At 35.2% G+C, this 21,263-nt stretch overlaps 1 protein-coding gene across 3 annotated transcripts in view; it reads left to right on the forward strand.

Moving 5' to 3' along the window:
• The window catches only part of LOC127502442 (exostosin-1a), a 337,216-nt gene that overhangs the window by 292,680 nt on the left and 23,273 nt on the right, over positions 1-21,263 (forward strand). For all 3 annotated transcript variants that reach the window (XM_051875375.1, XM_051875376.1, XM_051875377.1), the window contains 2 exons: positions 3,568-3,663; positions 17,452-17,541. In XM_051875375.1, the coding sequence (XP_051731335.1) occupies positions 3,568-3,663; positions 17,452-17,541 (186 nt within the window). The remainder of the gene's footprint in view (positions 1-3,567; positions 3,664-17,451; positions 17,542-21,263) is intronic.

Here is a 21,263-nt window from a genome sequence, read left to right on the forward strand (position 1 = left end):
CAAGCTGTCAAAGTATCAAGAGCCTTTGCATTTCCTTTTTTGATCGGCATGTAAATTTGTGTGTCGTCGGCATAGCAATGAAATGATATCCCATGTTTGTCAAAAATATCAATAATGGGAGCATATATAAAGAGAATAAGATTGGAGCTAGAATGGAACCCTGCGGAACTCTGCAAGCAAGGTGCGCAGTAGAAGAAGTGAAATTAGCAATATTAACTGAAAAAGATCGGTTACTAAGGATCGGGAACCAATGATAGAGTGATTAACAGTATCAAACGCTGCTGTTAAATCGAGAAGTACGAGAATCACGGAATGAGCAGAATCGACCGAACGATAGATGTCATTTATTTATTTTAAGAAGAGCTGTTTCGGTACTATGCTGGACTCTGAAGCCAGACTGAAATGTACTGAGAATAGAATTAGTAATCAGAAAATCATGTAATTGTGAGGAGACCACTTTTTCTAAAATTTTTGCAGTAAAAGGCAGATTTGAGATAGGTCTAAAATTAGACAATATAGATGAATCTAGATTCACTTTTTTCAGTTGAGGTCTGTTGCATGTTTTAAATGATCTGGTACAGTTCCAGTGCTGAGACATTTATTTATAAAAGACAGCAGACTAGGTCCCAGCGTATTTATAATCTGTTTAAAAAAATAAGGAAGGATCGTGTCATGAGAAGAATCAGACAGCTTTAAGTGCTTTATAATTTCATAGAGTGAAACAAGGGTTATAGGCTCAAACTCACTCCAGATAGCTCAACAGATATGTGGTTCACTAAAAGTATAAGCCAATGGACTAATAGTCTTTGATAAGTTTGTTATTTTTGTAACAAAATTATCAAGGAATTTCTCACATAGGTCTGAGGATATCTCTGTAAAAATCTGAGTTGGAGGGTTAAGGACGTCATTGATAGTAGCAAAAAGAACAGCAGGTTTATGCTGGCTTTTGGCAATGACATTAGAAAAGTATTTATGTCTAGCTACTCTTACAGCTTTCTGATAGTTGGCCAATGAATCTTTTAAAAGCTTGCAAGAAATCTGAAGCTTGTCCTTTTTCCATTTTCTTTCTGCCCTCTTACAGAGCTGACGAAGAGAGCGAATGTTACTATTATTAATCCAGGGATGAGGTTTTGATTTTATGGATTTAGATATCAATGGAGAAACTGAATCCATAACATTTGAACAAATATTACTAAATATTGTTAAATGTTCTTCAGAATTTAACAGATATAGTGGTGAATCAAGTGTTGCTGACATGCTCGCATCCTCAAAAGCTGTAATGAAATTGGCATGGGTCATAGAGTCTAATCTGCGAAATTGCCGTAATGTTGGCAGAGAGGTACAAGTTTCAAAGGGAACAGAGACATTAAAAAGAACAGGTTTGTGATCAGAGAAATTAGTGTCATATACAACAGTATCATTAACAGATAATCCATAACATAAAACCAGATCCAAAATATGGCCATTAGCATGTGTGGGGGCACTGACTACTTGTATAAATCAAAAGAATGCACGAGACTTAGAAAGTCCTTGGATTTCAACTAGTAAGAAATCAATTCTTGATAACAACAATTGAATTTGAATTGCAGCCTATGGTGACATTTCATAGTGAAAATACAATTACAGATATCAAGAATTCTAGTTTGTACTAGTGGAAATGTAATTCCTTATATCAAGAATTGAATTGCTGATATCAAGAATTTATATCCTGAGAATGAATAAAAGTCAAAACAGCTTGCCATACATATTCACAATTTGGTGCATCAGTCAATAACGAATGCTGACAGCACATTGGTCACCATTCACTTTCATTCAATGTAAAAGAGCAGCCTGAACTTTCTGCTCAACTTCTCTTTTCGTGCTCCACCAAAGCAGTGCTATTTTAGTAGTTTATGATAGTTTTTGTTCATATTTTTAATTAGATTTTGCTTTTCTATTTTCTGTTTTCACTTTAATTTTGGATAAGGTTTTAGTAATTTTGTTGTGTGTTTTTTGTCATTTTTATATTATTTATTTATTTTAAACTGTATATGTCTATATATTTTTATTTACTCTTTTTAGTTTTTTTTTTTTAGATTTTACTTTACGTTTAACTAAATGAAACTGAGAAATGTTGCCTTAGCAACTTAAATATATATATATATATATTAGTATTTTTTTTTTTTTTTTAAACAACGATAATAATCCTGTGGCAGTATGATACTTATAAAGCACATATTAATGCCTTATTCTGCAAAATTATACATCCTTCAATCCTACCCAACACCTAAACTTAAAAACTATCTAAAGTGTGACCATAAATTCATGTTTGGAATGATATGAGATTGAGTAGATGATTTTCAGTCTTGCATGTGCTGTTCCTTTAACATTCTGGAGGGGAAAGTGTTGGTATATTAATTGCAGCACTGCCTAATGCATCATATCATGAACAAGATGAATGATTGTCAATGCATGAATCAAACTCATTTAGAATGTCCACGATTTTTGACATGGTTTTCCACACATCATTTTTTATTATGTCTCTGTATGTAGGCAGCAACTAATCATGTGAAACAAGTCAAAAGTCTGGCTTTGTGAAACACTCAGTATGATTGCGGTATCTGAAAAGTGGCAGATCATGTTAGCATCACTGTCTTTACTCCTGTTGCATCATTGCTCCTTTCCATAGAGTTTAAATAAACAACTTTTTCCTATCAGCAGATATCACATTGGTTTAATTTATATTAGATGGATACTAAATTGTATAATATTCAGTGTCACACAGTATTAATGATCATGTGCTCGCCTTTTAGCATACTTAGTTTGGAAATAATGTACTTTAAAAGAATACTCTTAAGTATGAATGATTTTGGACACTTAATTGCATGTTATATACAATTAAATGAAAATGTATTATAGTTAAAATTTATATTAAATGCAATTATTACTTAAGAGTGCTTTTTTGCACTTAAGTAGGACTTAAGTAAATCGTTATACAGTATGTAATTTCTATTTCTATTGTCTTTGAAATAAGGTTAAGTGTACTGCCAAAAGGTAAACTGAAATATACTCTAATAATAATATTAAAATTTACTTTAAAGTAAAACTTACAAAGTGCACTTTTTGAAAGTGTACTTAAGTGTCTTAAGAAACATAATGAAAGTGGAATCTCTTTAAATACATTTAAGTGGCCTTTAATGTCATTGCTGTATGAAACTGTATGAAAATATACTTTTAAGATTGAAAATACACTACAAGTGCACTAGAAAATGAAATACACTACAAGTGCACATTCAATACAATTAAGCGCATTTCTTTTTCACAAGGGCTAACATTAGGCTGTATCTCCAAATGCTCTTATTTAACACAGTTTCTAAAACTGAAGTCTCTAGATAATTTCTAGTTTGTTTGAAGGCTCTCACACCTATTGTTTGCACTAATAAATGAGTATGGGATTTGTTGACAAATTTTGATTACTTTTTGCATGTGGGCAGTAATTACTCACACCTGCACCTAACAATGAATAGTCAAGTTTTGCATGTGTATTGAAATGTGCAGTGCAACTCATGTGTTTTAATGTGGTTTCAGATTTTAGTGCTGTGGAACTGTGAGAAGCCTCCACCACCCAGAAACAAGTGGCCCTCCATCACAATACCCTTCTCCATCATTGAGGGCAAGAGAAAGGTGAGATAGATGAGAGAAAACGAGAAAGATGATGAAATAAAAAAAAAGGAATTGCAGGTTGCATGCAGTTGCACACTTACATCTAAAAAGATTTAAAAAAAAGTTAAAGACTTTTTATTTTAAATGTAATATTTTTATTTTATTTTTATTTAGATATAATTATATAAGCTAGAGATATCTGCAGTTTTAGAATTAAATTATTAATAAATTAAAATAAATGTGTATAAACAGTTTTTTTTTTTTTTTAAGTCATATTCAGTTAACTTCTGGGGTCAAATTTGTACACAAAGTAAAGGTACGTGAAGTTACACACAAACTCTCTGGTGGAAAGGAAACAGAATAATACATAACAGGACAGATGTCACCATTTAAAATCTCTAAAATGAAGAAATTATGTGTTTGTATGTGTGATATCTGCACAGCTGTGTGTGGGTGGTTATGTGAATATTCTGAATGTATCTCATCATTTGCACCTTTCAGACTTTGTCTGATCACCGTCTTCCCTCTTTGCACATGTTTTACTCATTTACATCTTCTTGTCATGTGTTATTTGCAGAAGCAGTTAGCCTATGAGTAAGTTAATTTGATGGATTACTCTGTCTCTCTCACTCATCCCTTAGTTGTTTCATCTTAGATGAAATTGTAGCTATTTAGGCGTTTAGGGTTTTCAAATAGAGTCCATGGAAAATGTGAGGGAAAAAAATATTTTATGAGATAAATTATAGGATTATTTAAACACTGCATTCAACTGTTTCTTCAACTATAGTCACATTTAGATTTCTGGAAATTAAAAGAAAATATGATTGTCATTGCATGTACAGTATGCTGTGTTCCAGGGAAATCTCAAAATAAAATGGAATCAAAGGCTCCCACAATATATAAAATACATCCAGCAGAAAAAAAAAAAAAAAAGACATTCTGATATTCCAACACAGGCTCATTGGAAAAACGTACCTGTGGCAACATTTCTGCCAAACGCAAAATAAGTACCAATACATACATACATATCACTGCAGTTTCCAACAGAAATGAACACTAGAGGCAGTAAATCAGCAAGCACTTTTAATCCTTTTCATACGAAATTATAATTACAGAGGCAGATTATGGATTAATGACTTATTTTCACACAGCTCTTTGCAAAATATTATATTTTGACCGCAAAACACTTTACCATTGAAGTGATTTTGGATTAGCCTCACATGAGGGCACCACAAATGTAGTTATTTATGGTCTTAAATATTAATATTAATATTTTATATTAATATTAAGTCAGATGATTCCTTCCAATATTTCGGGGCACCAGGCAGGAATCTCACCTTGACAATAAAGAACAATCATGAAAGATTGTTGACTGAATTAGAATTTTATAAATTGGAGGAAGTTTATCATCTGACCATGAAATGAAAATGAATTTATTAACCATGAAAATGAAATTATTAACAAAAAGATATACAAGAGTAAAATATCACACTCGCTAAATACTACGAAGGAAAATGACTAAACTACTAAGGAAAAATGACTAAACTACTAAGAAAATTGAATCAATAATCAAACAGAAACTACAAACTACAACACAAATGGATGTTAACAAAATTGAATGCCAAGTAGATGAGCAACGGATTGAACAAAGCAATGAATGGGTAATTAGCAGTCTATGAGGGAGTCAATTGTGGTCTTTCTGGATGCTGGTATGAAATAGTAAATAAGCATTTACTATGAATACAGATAACGTGTCTAATGTATCTATCTGTGTACGCTGACCCTAGATAAACAGTCTCTACACAAATAGCAATCTCATTTAGCAACAACCTAATGTCAAGGCCTTTGGGAAAAGGTTTGGTTAGCTTATATTTACGTTTCACTTGGTCAGGTGATCAGTCCGGGAATGGGAAACGTTGTCCACTGGTATCCTTCCGTGTGCAGTGGGAGACTGGATTGCTTTCCAACAGTTGCAGAGCGCACTGAGTGCTGGAGGTCTTTGTGTAATCCAGAGAACTGTATGTCAGATGGTGTTCGGTCCGCAGGATCTTCTGTAGGTTGGAGGTACTTGAGTTATGCAGGTCAGGAGCCAAAGTCCTCTGCAGAAGCAGTTGGGCTGCTTGAAGGTCCGTGCGGTGAAAGGTTTATTCGCAAGAGTATCACCTTGGTCGTGCTGTTGTTCTTCCCTCGTAAGGTCAGAAACTCAGAACAAGGGTTTGTTCACTTGGGAAAGCTTTTATTCCTTCCTGTTGGGGAGGGGATTACAAATCCCCACCTTTCCTGATGTGGTGAAGTGATTGGGTCGTAGCATTCAAGGTGTCCGACCATCACATCACCTTCCCATCCTGTGGAACTGGTTGTATTGTCCCAAAATACACAGTTAAATAAGATAGTGTCTTTAGGACCTTGAAAATGCCTTATTTCTTTTTCAAACCTTTCTCAAAGTCCTTGTGTCAGTGTTCGGAACTCGTAGAGTCCAAACTTGATGTGAATTGGTTGAGGTATCACACTTCTGTCTCAGTAGGTGCAGTTGCATTGGCTTTTATTCCAGGTGCGGTTTCCACTGTGTGTGCACAGTTTCCTGGATGAGTAAAAGGACGTATAGGACATGTTCCTTACAGTATTCCTGTCTATTTTTGGTGATTTCAAGCCAATATGTTTAGAAAATGTCTTTCTTTTTGGAGCACTTCTTTGTTCTTGCTGTGCTCTAGCCAGAACCGGTTTGGCAGCCCTAGGAGTCCATGGTCATTCACACCTTGGACTCAGGCATGGAGGGCTGAGGTGAACAAAGGCAACTCGTGATGAGATTAGCCTATGATCAATGGGCCGTTGATGTCATCTTTCCTGTCCTGCACCTTTGACAGTCCTGATTACACTAGTCATTTTGTTGTCGTTGAGGGTCCTATCACACTCTTTTGTATTAATCAAAGTGGGACAAAAGGATGTCTGTTGTGAACCTCTGGTGCCATCACGTCTGCTGTTCACTACACCATAGTGCATGATTTGTTGACGAATACATTTTGGAGTTTGCATTACATAACCAGCTCCATATGTTTGGCTTTTCTACCATAGTAAACTTGCTCATTAGCTCACCTGGTACAGAATTGTGCTTGCGATGCAGAGCGCCCGGGTATGAATCCATGAAACACAAGCTACGACAAAAGAGCCCAATGGCTTCTACAAAAAAGCTGAAATGGCATGGTTGCTTTAGCAACTGCATTTTTATGTCACTGAAGGGTCTGAAGATTAACACTTGTTGGAATTGTACTGGTTAGACGAAGTCAGAGCATTGAGTAGTGTAACATCCAGACAAAGTCTGAGCATTGAAACATACGCAACTAAGTTTATTCAATAAACTCTGCTCTTTTTATTATCATCACTTTGTTTCCTGCTTCTGCTCTTCTCTGGCTTTCTCAGTCAAACTCTCAGGCTGATAGAAGGCTGTTAATAGAGTCTTGGGGTACCAAACAAGACTTTCTGTTGACAGGTTTTTCTGGTTTGCACACCAGACAAAACGGATATCTTTTGACAAGATCCGACATGGGGATTCCATCCAATCTAACATCACATTTGCTTTCGTTAACACTACACTGTAAAAAATTGTTTTCATGATTTGTTATCACAACATTTTTTCTTTTGTCAAATCAACTAAGATAATTAATGTGGTTCAGATAACATACTATTTTAAGTTTCTGTTGATTAAACCAATCACCTTCATTGTATTAACTCAATGAACTTTAAGTTAAACCAACAATTCTTTTTTTATAGTGTATAGGGTAGGTTTAGAGTTTAGTGTAGGTGAACATTATTTTACGATGGAGCATTAACCTTTTAGTGCCACTCACTGGACATTTCAATTCAGAACTACGATGATACATACAAAAACCAACGTAATAAAACGTTGGAAGATTTACGTTCATCTGTTTTGGATAAAATTGAACACGCTTTTAGCACCACTCACTGGATATTTCACGTTGAAACTGTTGCAAAACATGCATGACACAACATAATAATTTGCAGAAATGTTCCACATATACGTTTTTCCAATAAGCCTGTGTTGTAATATTCAGTGGCAATTTTGGGAATACCTCCAAAATCCCAACTTAAAACCTGAAAATATATAGCTGCCTTATTTTGCATTTTTCTTTTGGGGGCCCTTGGGACAACCCCTTATTTAACCTTTAAAGAGTTAGTTCACCCAAAAACTGAATTGAACCACTGAACTCACATGAACTGTTTTAAATATGTTTTTAGTACCTTTCTGGATCTTGACAAGTTCAATGACATTGCTGTCTATAGAGGCCTCACTGAGCCATCGGATTTAATCAAAAATAACTTAATTTGTGTTCCGAAGATGAACGAAGGCCTCATGGGTGTAGAACAACATGAGGGTGAGTAATAAATGACATTATTTTCATGTTTGGATGAACTAACCCTTTAAGACACAAAGAATACATGTAATGGCCATACAGTGGACACACAACAGATAAACTATATGGACACAAGTATTGGGACACCTGACCATTACACCAACAGGGACTGTAACAATATTGCATTCTAAATACATAGACATTGATATGAAGTTGGTCCCCCCTTTGGAGCTATAACAGCTTCCACTCTTCTGGAAAGGCATTCCACAAGATTTTGGAGTGTTTCTGTGGAAATTTTTGCCCATTCATTCAGTAGAGCATTTGGGGGGTCAGGCACTGATGTTGGAGAAGAAGCCCTGGCTCGCAATCTCTTTTCCAGATCAAGATGTTCCATAGGATTGAGTTCAGGGTTCTGTGCGGCTCAGTCAAGTTCTTCCACACCAAACTCATCCATGTCTTGATGGACCATGCTTTGTGCACTGGGGCACAATCATGCTGGAATAGAAATGGGCCTTCCCAAAACTGTTCTCACAAAGTTGGAAGCATTGTGTTTCCCAAAATGTTTTAAGATGCTGAAGCATTAAGATTTCCCTTCACTGGGGCTTAGACCAACCCCTGACAAACAGCCCCAAACCATTATCCCACATTTCAACTGCTCCAGAGTCTAGTGGTGGCGTGCTTTATACCACTTCATCTGGCGCTTGGCATTGTACTTGGTGATGTGAAGCTTGCGTGCAGCTGCTCGGCCATGGAAACCCATTCCACAAAGCTCCTGCTAGGACTGGGTGATATGGCCAAAAAGTCATATCTCTGTATTTTTTGGCTAATTGGCGATATACGGTATATATCTCAGTATTTTCTACATTTTACTATTTGGATTTAGAAAAAAAAAAAAAAATCTGTATTTACTTTTTAAAAATCTTAATTTTACAACCTGCCTAATTTTGTCCTACAAACAGAGTTTATATTGAAAGCTATTAATACAAATATAGTGAATGTATCCATGTAGTCTGGCACACTAATAGGCCTACAGTATGTGTAAAAAAGAGAAAGTTACTTTACATTCTAACATTGTAACATTACAATCTAAAAATAAAATAATGCTTTTTAAAGCAGAAGTTAAATTCACTAGACTAAAAATTAAAATAAAAACAAAAGCACAGACTAATTAGCTACATATATATATATATATATATATATATATATATATATATATATATATGTAGTTACTGCTATCATAAAAATACACTTACTTGTAGGTTTAAAATTCTGCATATGGCACATTTATTGTTCAACAACAAACATTTTATCAAAATGTATATTTTAGTCAGAATTATGGCGATCCCATTCTATTGACCTCCGTCTGTTTGGCGCGAATGCACGCAGCGGCGCTTGTTCACGGAAGTCAATAAGGTTTTGAGGAGAATGAGATTCAATAGCAGAAGGCTTGTCCACTCCTGACAGCAAAATGGAAATATTTGTATGACTTTATAACATTTACAGATGGAGAACATACCTGTGAAATGTAAGTTATGCGCTTAGGAAAACACCACATCACAAAAGCATTAAACAGCGCAAATATCTGTCAGCACATGAATCTGTCGGAGCATCTGACGGGGCAAGCCGCTTTAAACGATAGGCCTACGTGTTTACTATATCTTAATCTTACGAGTTATTTTTAAAGCCCTTAATATTAAGCATGTCTCATGTATAAGCCAAATTGTATTATGCATTTCCCCCGCAGCAGCACTCTGCTACGTCCACCGCTGTTTTTCAGATGCGCTCGTATAAAACTACTGTATATCGATATAAATGGTATCTCCTTATTCCGTATCGTATATTAAAAATATATTGGTATATCGTACAAACTCGATATACCGCCCAGCCCTAGCTCCCGCCACACGGTTTTTGTGCTGAAATGAATGCCAGTTGAAGTTTGGAAGTCTGCAGCTATGGAATGAGCAGAGCGTTGGCCACTTTTATGCACCATCCGGTTCGCTCTGTGACTTTTACATGATCTTTCTCTTCATGGCTGAGTTGCTGCTGTTCCTAAATGCTTCCACTTTCCAAATATACCACTTACAGTTGACGTGGAATATCTAGCAGGGATGAAATATTGCAAACTGGCTTATGCTATCGCAGTACCATGCTTGAATTCACTGTGCTCTTCAGAAAGATCCATTTATATTTAAAAATGTTTGTAAATGCAGACTGCATGGCTAGGTGCTTTATTTTATACACCTGTGGCAATGGGTCTGATTGAAACACCAAGAATTAATGTGTCCCAATATTTTTGTCCATATATATTTTTCAGTGCACCACTTTCTCAAAAATGTGTGCACATTTCTCAGCCTGACAGTTTGTTTTTGTACTGTACCCTGAAACCACACTGACAGGGATTACAGGGCTATCTCAGTAAAGCCTTTGATAATTAAATTACATTTATCTAGAGTTTGTAGTTATGCACCATTGAAAAGTAGATTGTCATATTAGAATCTGGATTCTGTTTTGTTGCTCATTGGTCAACATCTAAACTTAAATATAAAACATTTTCAAACTGATAATCAAATGCAGGTGGACTAAAGCCTCTTATACAAAGTGTTTCTATCAGCTCTGCATTTCTGCCATAGCAACCATGATCTCTGCATCTGTTACCTTGGAGATGTTCTTTTTATTTAATATATATGTAGAGAATAAATAACCCTTCAGATATGATGTAAATAAAAATGCTAGCTAGATATACATATATAAGGCATCAACAGGTTTCCTAAACACTCCTACCATCCTTTCCATACCCATCTGCCAAGGTTTGCCAGGTTAGTTGCATCAAATCTATAAAAGATAATGAGAATCACATCTGCACACATCTGTTATTGTGGTATGAATGGATTCCTGCCCCTAAAACAGCCTCTAGAAATGTATTCATGGACAGAATAAGCTGAAAATTGGTCCAGACATTATGGTGTTAGTCAAAAGTTTGGCTATGGGAAACTAAGCAGCATCTAGTCAGACAGGAGAAACACCAGAGGGGCAAGTTCAAGGGTCATCTAGACCACTTAAAATTCCTTTCCATTGGGGAACTGAAGATATCTGATGCACACACGTCAATGACCCAACAAAACAATTCATCATCTCAAGAGATTCATTATGAGACTGACATTTCAATTATCATCATCATGACAGGAAGATCTGAGTATCATTCATCAAGATGTTAACAGCTTTTTGATTTTACATTAATGGATTTTACTCCATATAGTTTACAGGAGACATATTTGCTTTTAGAAGTTGTGTGGTGAGGTTTGAATTCTAAAAATCCAAACAATTCAGCCCCTTAACCCAGAGCCCGCCCCCCACATAAAATGTAAATTTAATGTACATGTACTGGGTATTATTTTCAATGTAAGCATCATAACAGTGTAAATATACATTAATATGTTACTATATGCATGTTATTATAGGTCAGACTTTAAGTGCAACCTTTATTATATATATGTAAAATATATAATATGAGTTGGTTATATATCTTTCTATCCACCTGAAAAAAGTTGAAGACTCCTACCCTAATTTTAGTCCAAGTTTAGTCTTTGCTGATATAACTGTTGATAATAATTAAAAAAAACACTATGGTTTTTAAAAGCATCTAGATCAGAAACACATAAATCAGAGCTCTAAATAAATGCAGCAACTTACTTTGAAAGGACTGTGAATTAATGTGTCAAACAAGTGTGAAATAGATAATCAAAATTTTAATCAAAAGCCATTTGTCAAAATTAAATCATATTGTGACTAATAAGCTATCAAACACCACATCCAAATCATAACACGCTTTTATCTGAGTCCTGATCAAGATAAATTGGAGTTGTTTAATACTGAGATAAAAGCTTAATAGAGAAACATGCACTTGGTTTTCACTAGAAATGCAATCTCCAGAGGTCATAAAAGAGAGAGAGTTCATCCCAGAGGCAATATGTGTGTGTGTGTGTGTGTGTGTGTGTGTGTGTGTGTGTGTGTGTGTGTGTGTGTGTGTGTGTGTGTGTGTACAGGTTTATATTACATTGTGGGGACCAAATGGTACCCACAAGGATAGTAAAACCTGAAATCACCTACATTGTGAGGACCAGCCAGCAGTCCCCATGGGGGAAATGGATTAATAAACATACTATAATTATTTTTACATAATAATTATTTTTGAAAATGTAAAAATGCATGTTTTTCTACCCTGGTAGGACTTAAGTCACTGTGGGAACCTGAGGAAACAAGCTTATAAGTTTTATGCGATGAGCAGGTTTATGGGTAGGGTTAGTGTAAGGGGATAGAATATACAGTTTGTACAGTATAAAAACCGTTATGTCTAAGGAGTGTCCCTACAAATACCAATAATAATTGTGTTAATTACAGTGACAATGAATGAAGAACTCACTGTTTGTATATAGCCTATTAATATATTAACAATGTATATTAAATATGAATTAACTATAAACTAATTGTTTTCAAATGATTTGTAGTACTTTATTACTGTATACTTTTTATAAAGTCTTACCCAATTTTTACCCAATTCAGAGATTAAAAATTAAAGTAAATTTTAAGTAAATTATTATATAAAATTAATATTAAGTAAATTTCACAAATAATTACAAAGAAATGGCAAGTAATACATTGAAATTTTGAAGTAGAAAGACTGAAATAGTATTTTCTTGTAAAATATACTTCAGTAATTCAATAATCTTACTTCAATAATCTGTTTTGTTTACAACTTCGAAAAATATTTTTTACAGAGTGCAAGATACAAACAAAAATTTGCAAACCACAAAGATCCAATATCATGTTCTGAATAAATACTTATCAATTATGTAAGGAATAATTGATGACGAGCCATTGAATTCTTAGAAAATAATGCACACCTCGGGAATGTGGCGGGCCGCCACAGTCTAGTTAATGTATGGGAAACACTGTAGTTCATGCTGAATACAGTGTAATGACACTTTTGCAATTATTATGTTAAAGATAAATAACATGCATTCAGAAAACAGATTGAAAAAAGTAACAATACAGGGATTCGAATCTGTAAACCTTTTTTTTTTTATTTTTTTTTTTTTAAATCTGTTTATTTACATGAACCATCCGAACAAACAACTTCACTAGAATAATTTTAATTCCGCTACATAAGAGCAAGCACCACTTGGGTAAGCATGTTTGATTTTTCCCTCAGCTCAGCCATTAAAGTCGCATTTGGTTGCGCTACACTGCTACTCGTTGAAAGTAGTTGTTGTTAGTGTCATACAACTAAAAAAAAATTTACTTAAGATAGTAGTGTCACATATGGCTGCTGGTAAACAGACGAGGAAGACGAAGATACTCCAATAAGTAGTTTAATATATCACAGATCCAACAGACAGGCGAACGGGTAGCAACACATACACATAACATAGACGATACCGGACAATGAATTGAATTCAGGTAGGAACTTAAATACAAAAAGGTAAATGACGAACAGCTGTGAGGATCGTTAGTGTCCATGGTGACCGATGAGTGGCGGCAAATTGGAACAGGGAACATGAGACAGGAGTGACAACAAACTAAAAGTCCATGAACAGAACATAATGGTGACAAGTAGTGTCGCTACTTTTATTTAGTTACTCCCCTTACACTGCTTTACTCTTTCTCTAGACTTTTTGTGAAAAAAAAAACAAAAAAAACAAATACATTTACATAGAAAGAAGGTGCATTTGTATCATAATGACTTCATTTAAATACACACGGCACAGAGGTACCAGTGAAGAAAGCTACTGGCTAAACTGGATTTTAGCATTGTTTTCTTTAGCGGTGGTGCTTAAATTAGCATGCTAAATGGTTTGCTTTAACTGTTTGCTTAGTAAAACCCTTTCAGTGAAGTTAAAAGGAAGTGTCTTACAGCACTGCTGCCATGCCATGAAGTCTTTGGCTATATAGTGTCACAACTCTGAAATGTTTTAAGTGTCTTGAGCCATAAGCACTACATTTATAAAACGCTTTAACCCCTTTGTTCTGTTTAATTTAATTCCATTGCACTCCAGCTTTTTTTTTATGTTAATGCTCCCAAAAAACGTGTCTGGTTTAGGGTCAAGTGGACCTGAAACCAACCCAGTGTTTCAGGGCTTCTTCAAAACTACTAGTTTATTTTTAAAATATTGACTATCTCTACAATATATATGTAATGCAGGAGAAGAGGTGAGGATACAGAGACAGACAGTAAAGGGCAGACAGTCCCTGTGGAAGATTATGTGAGCTTTACAGTTAAATAAACCGTGTCTTGAGGGAAAAGGAGTGATATCAGAGGAAGGAGCCATGTGTCAACAAAGACAGCTGGCCTCCCAGATAACTAGTCCTTTCAAGAACCCCTACATATATGAGAGAAAAATGCAGTGATATGCATATATTATATGCTGTGTTCACAGCATCTGTGATGTACAATAATGCACATATACAATGGAATTCTATAGGACAGGGCATGTTTTAAATACACTATAAACAAACTAAGTATGTTTTATATGCCTTATTTTTATCATCAGAAGCAAAAGAGATTTACAGTTGAATTTTATATGAATTTTATATTTACTAGATAACATGAAATTATGATATCTTTTTCATCTCTTAAATGATTTAGTCAGCTTGTACACTTTTAAAGATCTTCACTAATGACTCAAACTCAACAGTCAATTTATTCTATTCCCTGATTTTCTCTGAATCTATATCGGCCCCTCTGGTGTTCGGAGCTTGTTATGCTAATGAGAATACATCTCTGAACCAGAGGTACTTGTGGAGTTATTTTGATTAAAAAAAAAAACACACACATGAACAGTTTTATTAATTATTCAGAGGTATTAATGAAGAGTCAATAGTGTAATTAGGTTAGAACCCCCCTGTAGCTTCCATTTACTGTAATTGATTAAAACAGTATCATCCTAATGATGCGGCAGATCGATTGTGTGAAACAGTGATTTTTAAGCTACTAAATGTTCATTTCTACAGTGCTCTGTTAATTAAAGGCAGCTGGACGCACAGTTGGTTATTTGCAAAATTTGAGTCAAGATCCAGACAAAGACAAATACTTGGTCTTCAACAGAGACAACTTTTCTTCTTATGTCATTAGGCCCTGTTTACACCTCGTATTAAGATGAGTTTTAGTCAATCGGATCACAAGTGGACGATGCTAAATACAGGTGTAAACAGAGTCTAAAAGTTTTGTTTGTGTTCGAACAGCTACAAAAGACCACCTACTCTCCACCTACTGACCTAATGTGTAAACATTATGGGAAGCGTGCTAGCCAGATGGGATTTAAACTTTGTTGGCTGGAGACCCAAGTTTGGTTTGAAGATGAAAAACATACCACGTACAATGTTCTCTCACCATTCCCACGCTCACAGCGTTCAGCACGTTCAAACTTTAACATTTGGTCCTCCTCAGTTTTGAATTTTTGGTTACATTCTTGTTGCTGATTGAAATAATAATAAAAAAATGTATTCTGCAAATTAAAGGGATAGTTCACCCAAAAATTCTGATATCATTTACTCACTCTCATTTCATCTCATTGATCTTCTACTGTGCCCCTAAAGGAGCATGGTGAAGGGGAAAAAATATGAAAATATGATGAAAAATTATTTGTCAATGCCTTTGTGTTCTTTTACAAATGATCTGCATTCCACCGAGAAACTTTTGCGTTCCACTGAGAAACTTTGAGTTCGCCTGCAATGAGGTTTTGCGAGGGAACGCAAAGTTTCTCGGAGGAACGCAAAGTTTTTGCAAGTGAATGCAAAGTTACTCTGGGGAATGCAAAACATTTCAGAGAGAATGCAAAAGAATTAACTTATTATTTTTCCTCCCATCTCATTTTTTTTTTTTTTTTTACCACCATGTCCCTTTAGGGGCTCCATACATCTTCATCTGTGGAACTTAAAAGTAGATATTTTGAGAAATATCAGATAAAACTCTGCTGACTAGTTTTGGATACCAGACAGAACGCATATATTCTGACGGGATCTGGTAAATAGACTGCATCCAATATTCATGGCATGGAGATTTGATCGAACATTTTTGGTGTACAAAATCGCACTGTTCGCTAAACATGACTTGCTACAGTACTGTATGACAGTGTTCTACAGTCAGTAAATCTTTCAATGACTTGGAAGTTGTAACAGGACCTTAGAGAAAATCTTTGAAGACCAAATCCAACGCCCTGTTGACATCCCTTTTGTTTGATCAATGGAATGTCTAAAGGGGACCATCAAAATAAAGTATAACCCTAGAAATTACCAGTAAATAAATAGTAATTTCTTGGGCCAAATGGTACACTGAAAGGATTAGTTCACTTTAAAATGAAAATTACCCCAAGCTTTACTCCCCCTTAAGCCATGCTAGGTATATACCTTTCTTCTTTCTGATGAACACAATTGGAGTTATAGTAAGAAATATCCTGACACATCCAAGCTTTATAATGGCAGTGAATGGAACCAACTAGCATGAAGCTGAAGAAAGTGCATCCATCCATTATAAACATACTCCACACGGCTCTGGGGGGTAAATACAGGCCTTCTGAAGTGAAGCAATGCGTTTGTGTAAGAAAAATATCCATATTTAACAAGATTAAAATATCTAGCTTCGGCCAGACCGCCTTCCATATCCTAACTTGAATTATGATATATATTCAATTTGAATGCGGAAGGCGTAGGACGTAGCGTAAGCATTTTGAACTGTGGAGTATGTTTATACTGGAGTATAGAGTATGTTTATAATGGATGGATGCACTTTCTTGAGCTTCATACTCGTTGGTCCCATTCACTGCCATTATAAAGCTTAGATGCGTCAGGATATTTAATAATATAACTCCGACTGTGTTCATCAGAAAAAAGAAAGTCATATACACTTAGGATGGCTTGAGGGTGAGTAAAGCTTGGGGTAATTTTTATTTTAAAGTGAACTAATCCTTGAATTGTCACCCTGAGACACTAGCAACACATATATTGACACTGGTATACAGATACAAATGCACTGGCAAACAAACTTTGAGAACACAATTAAAATAATTACATTTACAGTCCATGTTACAGTAAATTCAGCAATCCACCATTAAAGTGGATGATCAATGACCTCAAATGACATAAAAGTTTCACTACACCCTTTTGATTTTAATGTCCTTTTTCCAAATGCAAGGTGTAAATTAACATATTGTACTTTGGCAGATGTTCAACTATTGTGACTTTCACTTGATGCAAACAGATGTCACAGGCAATGTAGGTGATGATTGACAAGGACGTCAAAGAAAAGTTGGATTAATGAATACATTATTAAACAGTGTATAAATAAAAAAGTACTGCAAAACCAAAAAGAAAACTGTGTAAATTAATTCATTTCAATATAATGAAAATCTTTGAATCACTAATGTTGCTTCCTGTTTCCCATCAGACGATGAGTGGCCGGTTTTTCCCTCATCAAGCTATCAAAACTGATGCAGTTCTCAGCCTGGACGAGGACTCGGTTCTATCCACCAATGAGGTGAGAGATCACGCATTCATTCAATATAATAAAGGTTATGTGAAATGTTAAGGAATATCTTATGGTATTGATGGTTCTGTCATTCAGAATCCCAACCTTATATCAAGGGTTGACAAAATTGACATTATAATTTAAATATAATTAATTATCATTATGAAATAGCACTTCTCACATAAATTGCAAAGAAAACTCACTACTAATTTCAATGGAGTTTTAGTATGTTGCTAAGCTAATGGCACAATACTTCAATGGTCTCTTTCTCTCTCACACATAAACTTTCACTCTCTCAGTTTGCTTCCTTTGTCTTGTCTTTTTTTTCCCTACCTCATTATTTTGTCTCTTTTATTCAGTGGTATTTGTGATGCTGCTTGGATTGTCCATTGCTGGTGTATTTTGTGTTTGTACTGCACTTTGTTAATGTCAATTCTCTGTCTTCATTTTCCCTGAGAGAAGAGATGATATTTGCACACTGCAGCATCAGCAGCCTGCTGGGCTCATTTTTAATTGCTCTCAGCTGTATAATTTAATCAGACAATAATATGTGCTAGACAAAGACAAAGAGATAGCGAGAGAAAGAGACCATTTCTACTCTGATGTCCAAACTAAAAAAAAAAAAAAAAAGATGTTGATATCTATATCCTGATCCTGGTGAAAGGCAGGCCTGGGTCATTTTCAAAATGTGGTAAATTTCTGACTTACTTTATTCCTATAAAAGCTGATGGTAAGTATTTGTTAACATAATGCACAACTAAATGTAGTAAGATGGTATCAAAAGCATTACAAAATGCGAAAATAATAAATACAATTACAATCAAATCTTTATATTTTCCCCCCTTGTACAGCCTCTTTTTCCACTGACTTAGACCTTGGAAGTACATATTTAATAATGCAAATTTTATCAGCATCTGTCAAAATATTTCTTTTATGTACAAAACAATATAGAGTCCATTTTCTATTGTTTATTAAAGTGTTGTTTGATTTGTTAATAAATGTACATTTTAATCTATTATATGGGGTTTCTTTAATATTTAAATCTTTTTCATAACTGAATAGTCAAGGGACATGTTTGACATCATATTTTAAGAAATACCAGTCTTTTAGACACACTGACCATGCTGTGAAAATAATCATCAAATAACCTAATTCTAACATGCTTCGAGTCACAAAAATGTTTTAATGTAATTTGCACTTGCTTTAAATAATCAGCCAATTTAAACTGGTTTAACTTCCTGTTTAAATAAATTGCAAACTAATTGCAACTTGCTAAACTGTACTGGTTCAGCTCAAGATTTACTAAAGGAATTATGTAGACCAGACAAATGACATTGATCATTTTATGAAACATTGAAATTCTTGTTCAAACATCCTATTGGGCACTTGCAATTTCTTCACCTTGCTATAGTTACCACTCCCATGATCGCTAGAAAGTGCACTATATATAGCCTAGACCAATTTTATTTACCACCTGTGTTTATTCATTGGTAACAGCTCAATGCAAATTGTGCTGGACAATTTTTGTGAATGAAGCGCAATCAATAACGTGCCTAATTTACATTCAAATAAGCTATTCTTTGCTCAGAAAAGATGTCTATGACTTAAATTTTTAAATGTTGAGGATGAAACACTGCACCCGCTAAACTGGATTGCATTGGTTAGTGAAAAAGACAGATTTTTGCAAAAAGATTTTTGCACTGACACACTGTACCATGCTCAAAAGTGGCACAACTGTTTAGTGAATTAGCTCTTTTAGATGAATAGTTGGTTACAGTTTATTTCAGTGGTCCACTTTAGACATTCTACTTACTATAAGTAACTTTGCAACTACATGTCATATAACTCTAATTAGAGTATTAGTAGACTGTAGTAGACTGTTAGGTTAGGTTTAGTTGTTAGGGTTAGGGGTAGTAGAATAATTTGACATGTATTTGTAAAGTTACTTAGTAGAATGTCTAAAAGTGGACCATTAAAATAAAGTGTTACAGAATAGTTTAATGTTTCAAATACCTGAATGATATTTCAGTTTTCTAGCAAATTGGCCAAATCTGGAGTGATTATTATTTAAAAGGATTATAAATGTGTAGTTAACAACTATCATTCCTCAAGCTGTGATATGCAAATCTGTCTGACTGCAGTGCCAATTCACAAAACATGGCTGCACCATCTGGCAAAGATGTTTCAGGCGATGTGAAGAATTCTGGGATTTATTTATTCTCAGAACAGACAGGGTGCTGTGAGAATTAAGGTGTTGTACATCTAAGTTTGATTAAGGCAGAGATGATCCAAAGGCCAGGAAGGATTTGTTGGCAATGCAAGGATAATTCTCCCTTTGCAGTTTACAGGATTGAGGGTGTTTTCTAGATAAAAACAAAAGAAACACTTTTTTTGGCCAGCTTTCCTGGCAGAGTCCATGTTAATATGAAGCTTGTTTGTAAATTCCAAGGCAGGGGTTTGAGAAAAACAATGTGGGAATTAATCTTGTTTGGGAATGTACTGTTAATTTCACTGTAGTCGGATCTTGAAAGATTTTGTTGATCCTCTGATGTTGCAAGTTTTATAATGTCGCACCATCCAACATTAGAAGTTAGCAAAACCAATTAAATCATGACTGTCTGACATTTTCCTAATTCTAGGGGGAAGTTTAAGGAAAGAAAGATACACTTAAAGGATTGGTTCACTTCAGAATTAAAATTTCTTGATAATTTACTCACCTCCATGTCATCCAAGATGTTTATGTCTTCCTTTCTTCAGTCGAAAAGAAATTATGGTTTTTGAGGAAAACATTCCAGGATTTTTCTCCACATAGAGCCGCGTTTCCACCGAAATTACCCGGAACAATTTGTACCAGGAACTTTTTTTCCCAGGAACTTTTTTCCCCCAGACCTATTGCTAGCTGCGTTTCCATAGAGGTCTAAAGTACCATGAAGATAGTCCGGTGATGTAGGGCTGTGCGCGACTTTCCAGTTCCCACTGGATTTTGTCTTCCGCATAGAAGCTTAATAAAGCCTGAACCTCATCATCAGTCCATCGGTCGTATTTTTTAAACTTCATTGTTGATTCGAATAGCAAACAACTCATACTGCACGCACCGCAACAGACTTTAAACGATGGTTGAAATAAAACTAGCTAGCAGGTACTTTCTGAGGGGGAATTTTTTATCCGGAACTTCATTTAGACCCTGGTTCCTACGGACGAAACACACCGAGTACCACCCCAAAGTTCCTAGTTCCTGGGTAAAGTTCCTACGGTGGAAACGCGGCTTAGTGGACTTCAATGGCTACCAATGGGTTGAAGGTCCAAATTGCAGTTTAAATGCAGCTTCAAAGAAAAACTCCATCTCATTTTCTCCTCCGATTCAAAATCGCCCGACATCATTGTTTTACCTTTTTTTTTTTTGTAAAGGCCGTTTGACTTAGTCTTTGCACATTCGCTTTGTAAACACTTTCTTGGTACTTCTGCCTACGTCACGCGTGACCTTTCCAACGTGATTACGTAATGCGTGGTGCATTGCAGAGCTAGTGCAAGACAAGCATTTGTGGATAAAAAAGGTTTTTTTGTTTTGTTTTGTTTTTTTTATTATTTAGAAAATCACCAATCATTTCACTAGATAACACCCTTATTCCTTGGCTGGGATCATGTAGAGCCCTTTGAAGCTGCATTTAAACTACAATTTGGACCTTCAATCCGTTGGTAGCCGTTAAAAATTATCAGGAAATTTTAATTCT

The sequence above is a fragment of the Ctenopharyngodon idella genome, chromosome 20 (assembly GCF_019924925.1).
Source record: "Ctenopharyngodon idella isolate HZGC_01 chromosome 20, HZGC01, whole genome shotgun sequence".
Classification (NCBI taxonomy): Eukaryota; Metazoa; Chordata; class Actinopteri; order Cypriniformes; family Xenocyprididae; genus Ctenopharyngodon; species Ctenopharyngodon idella.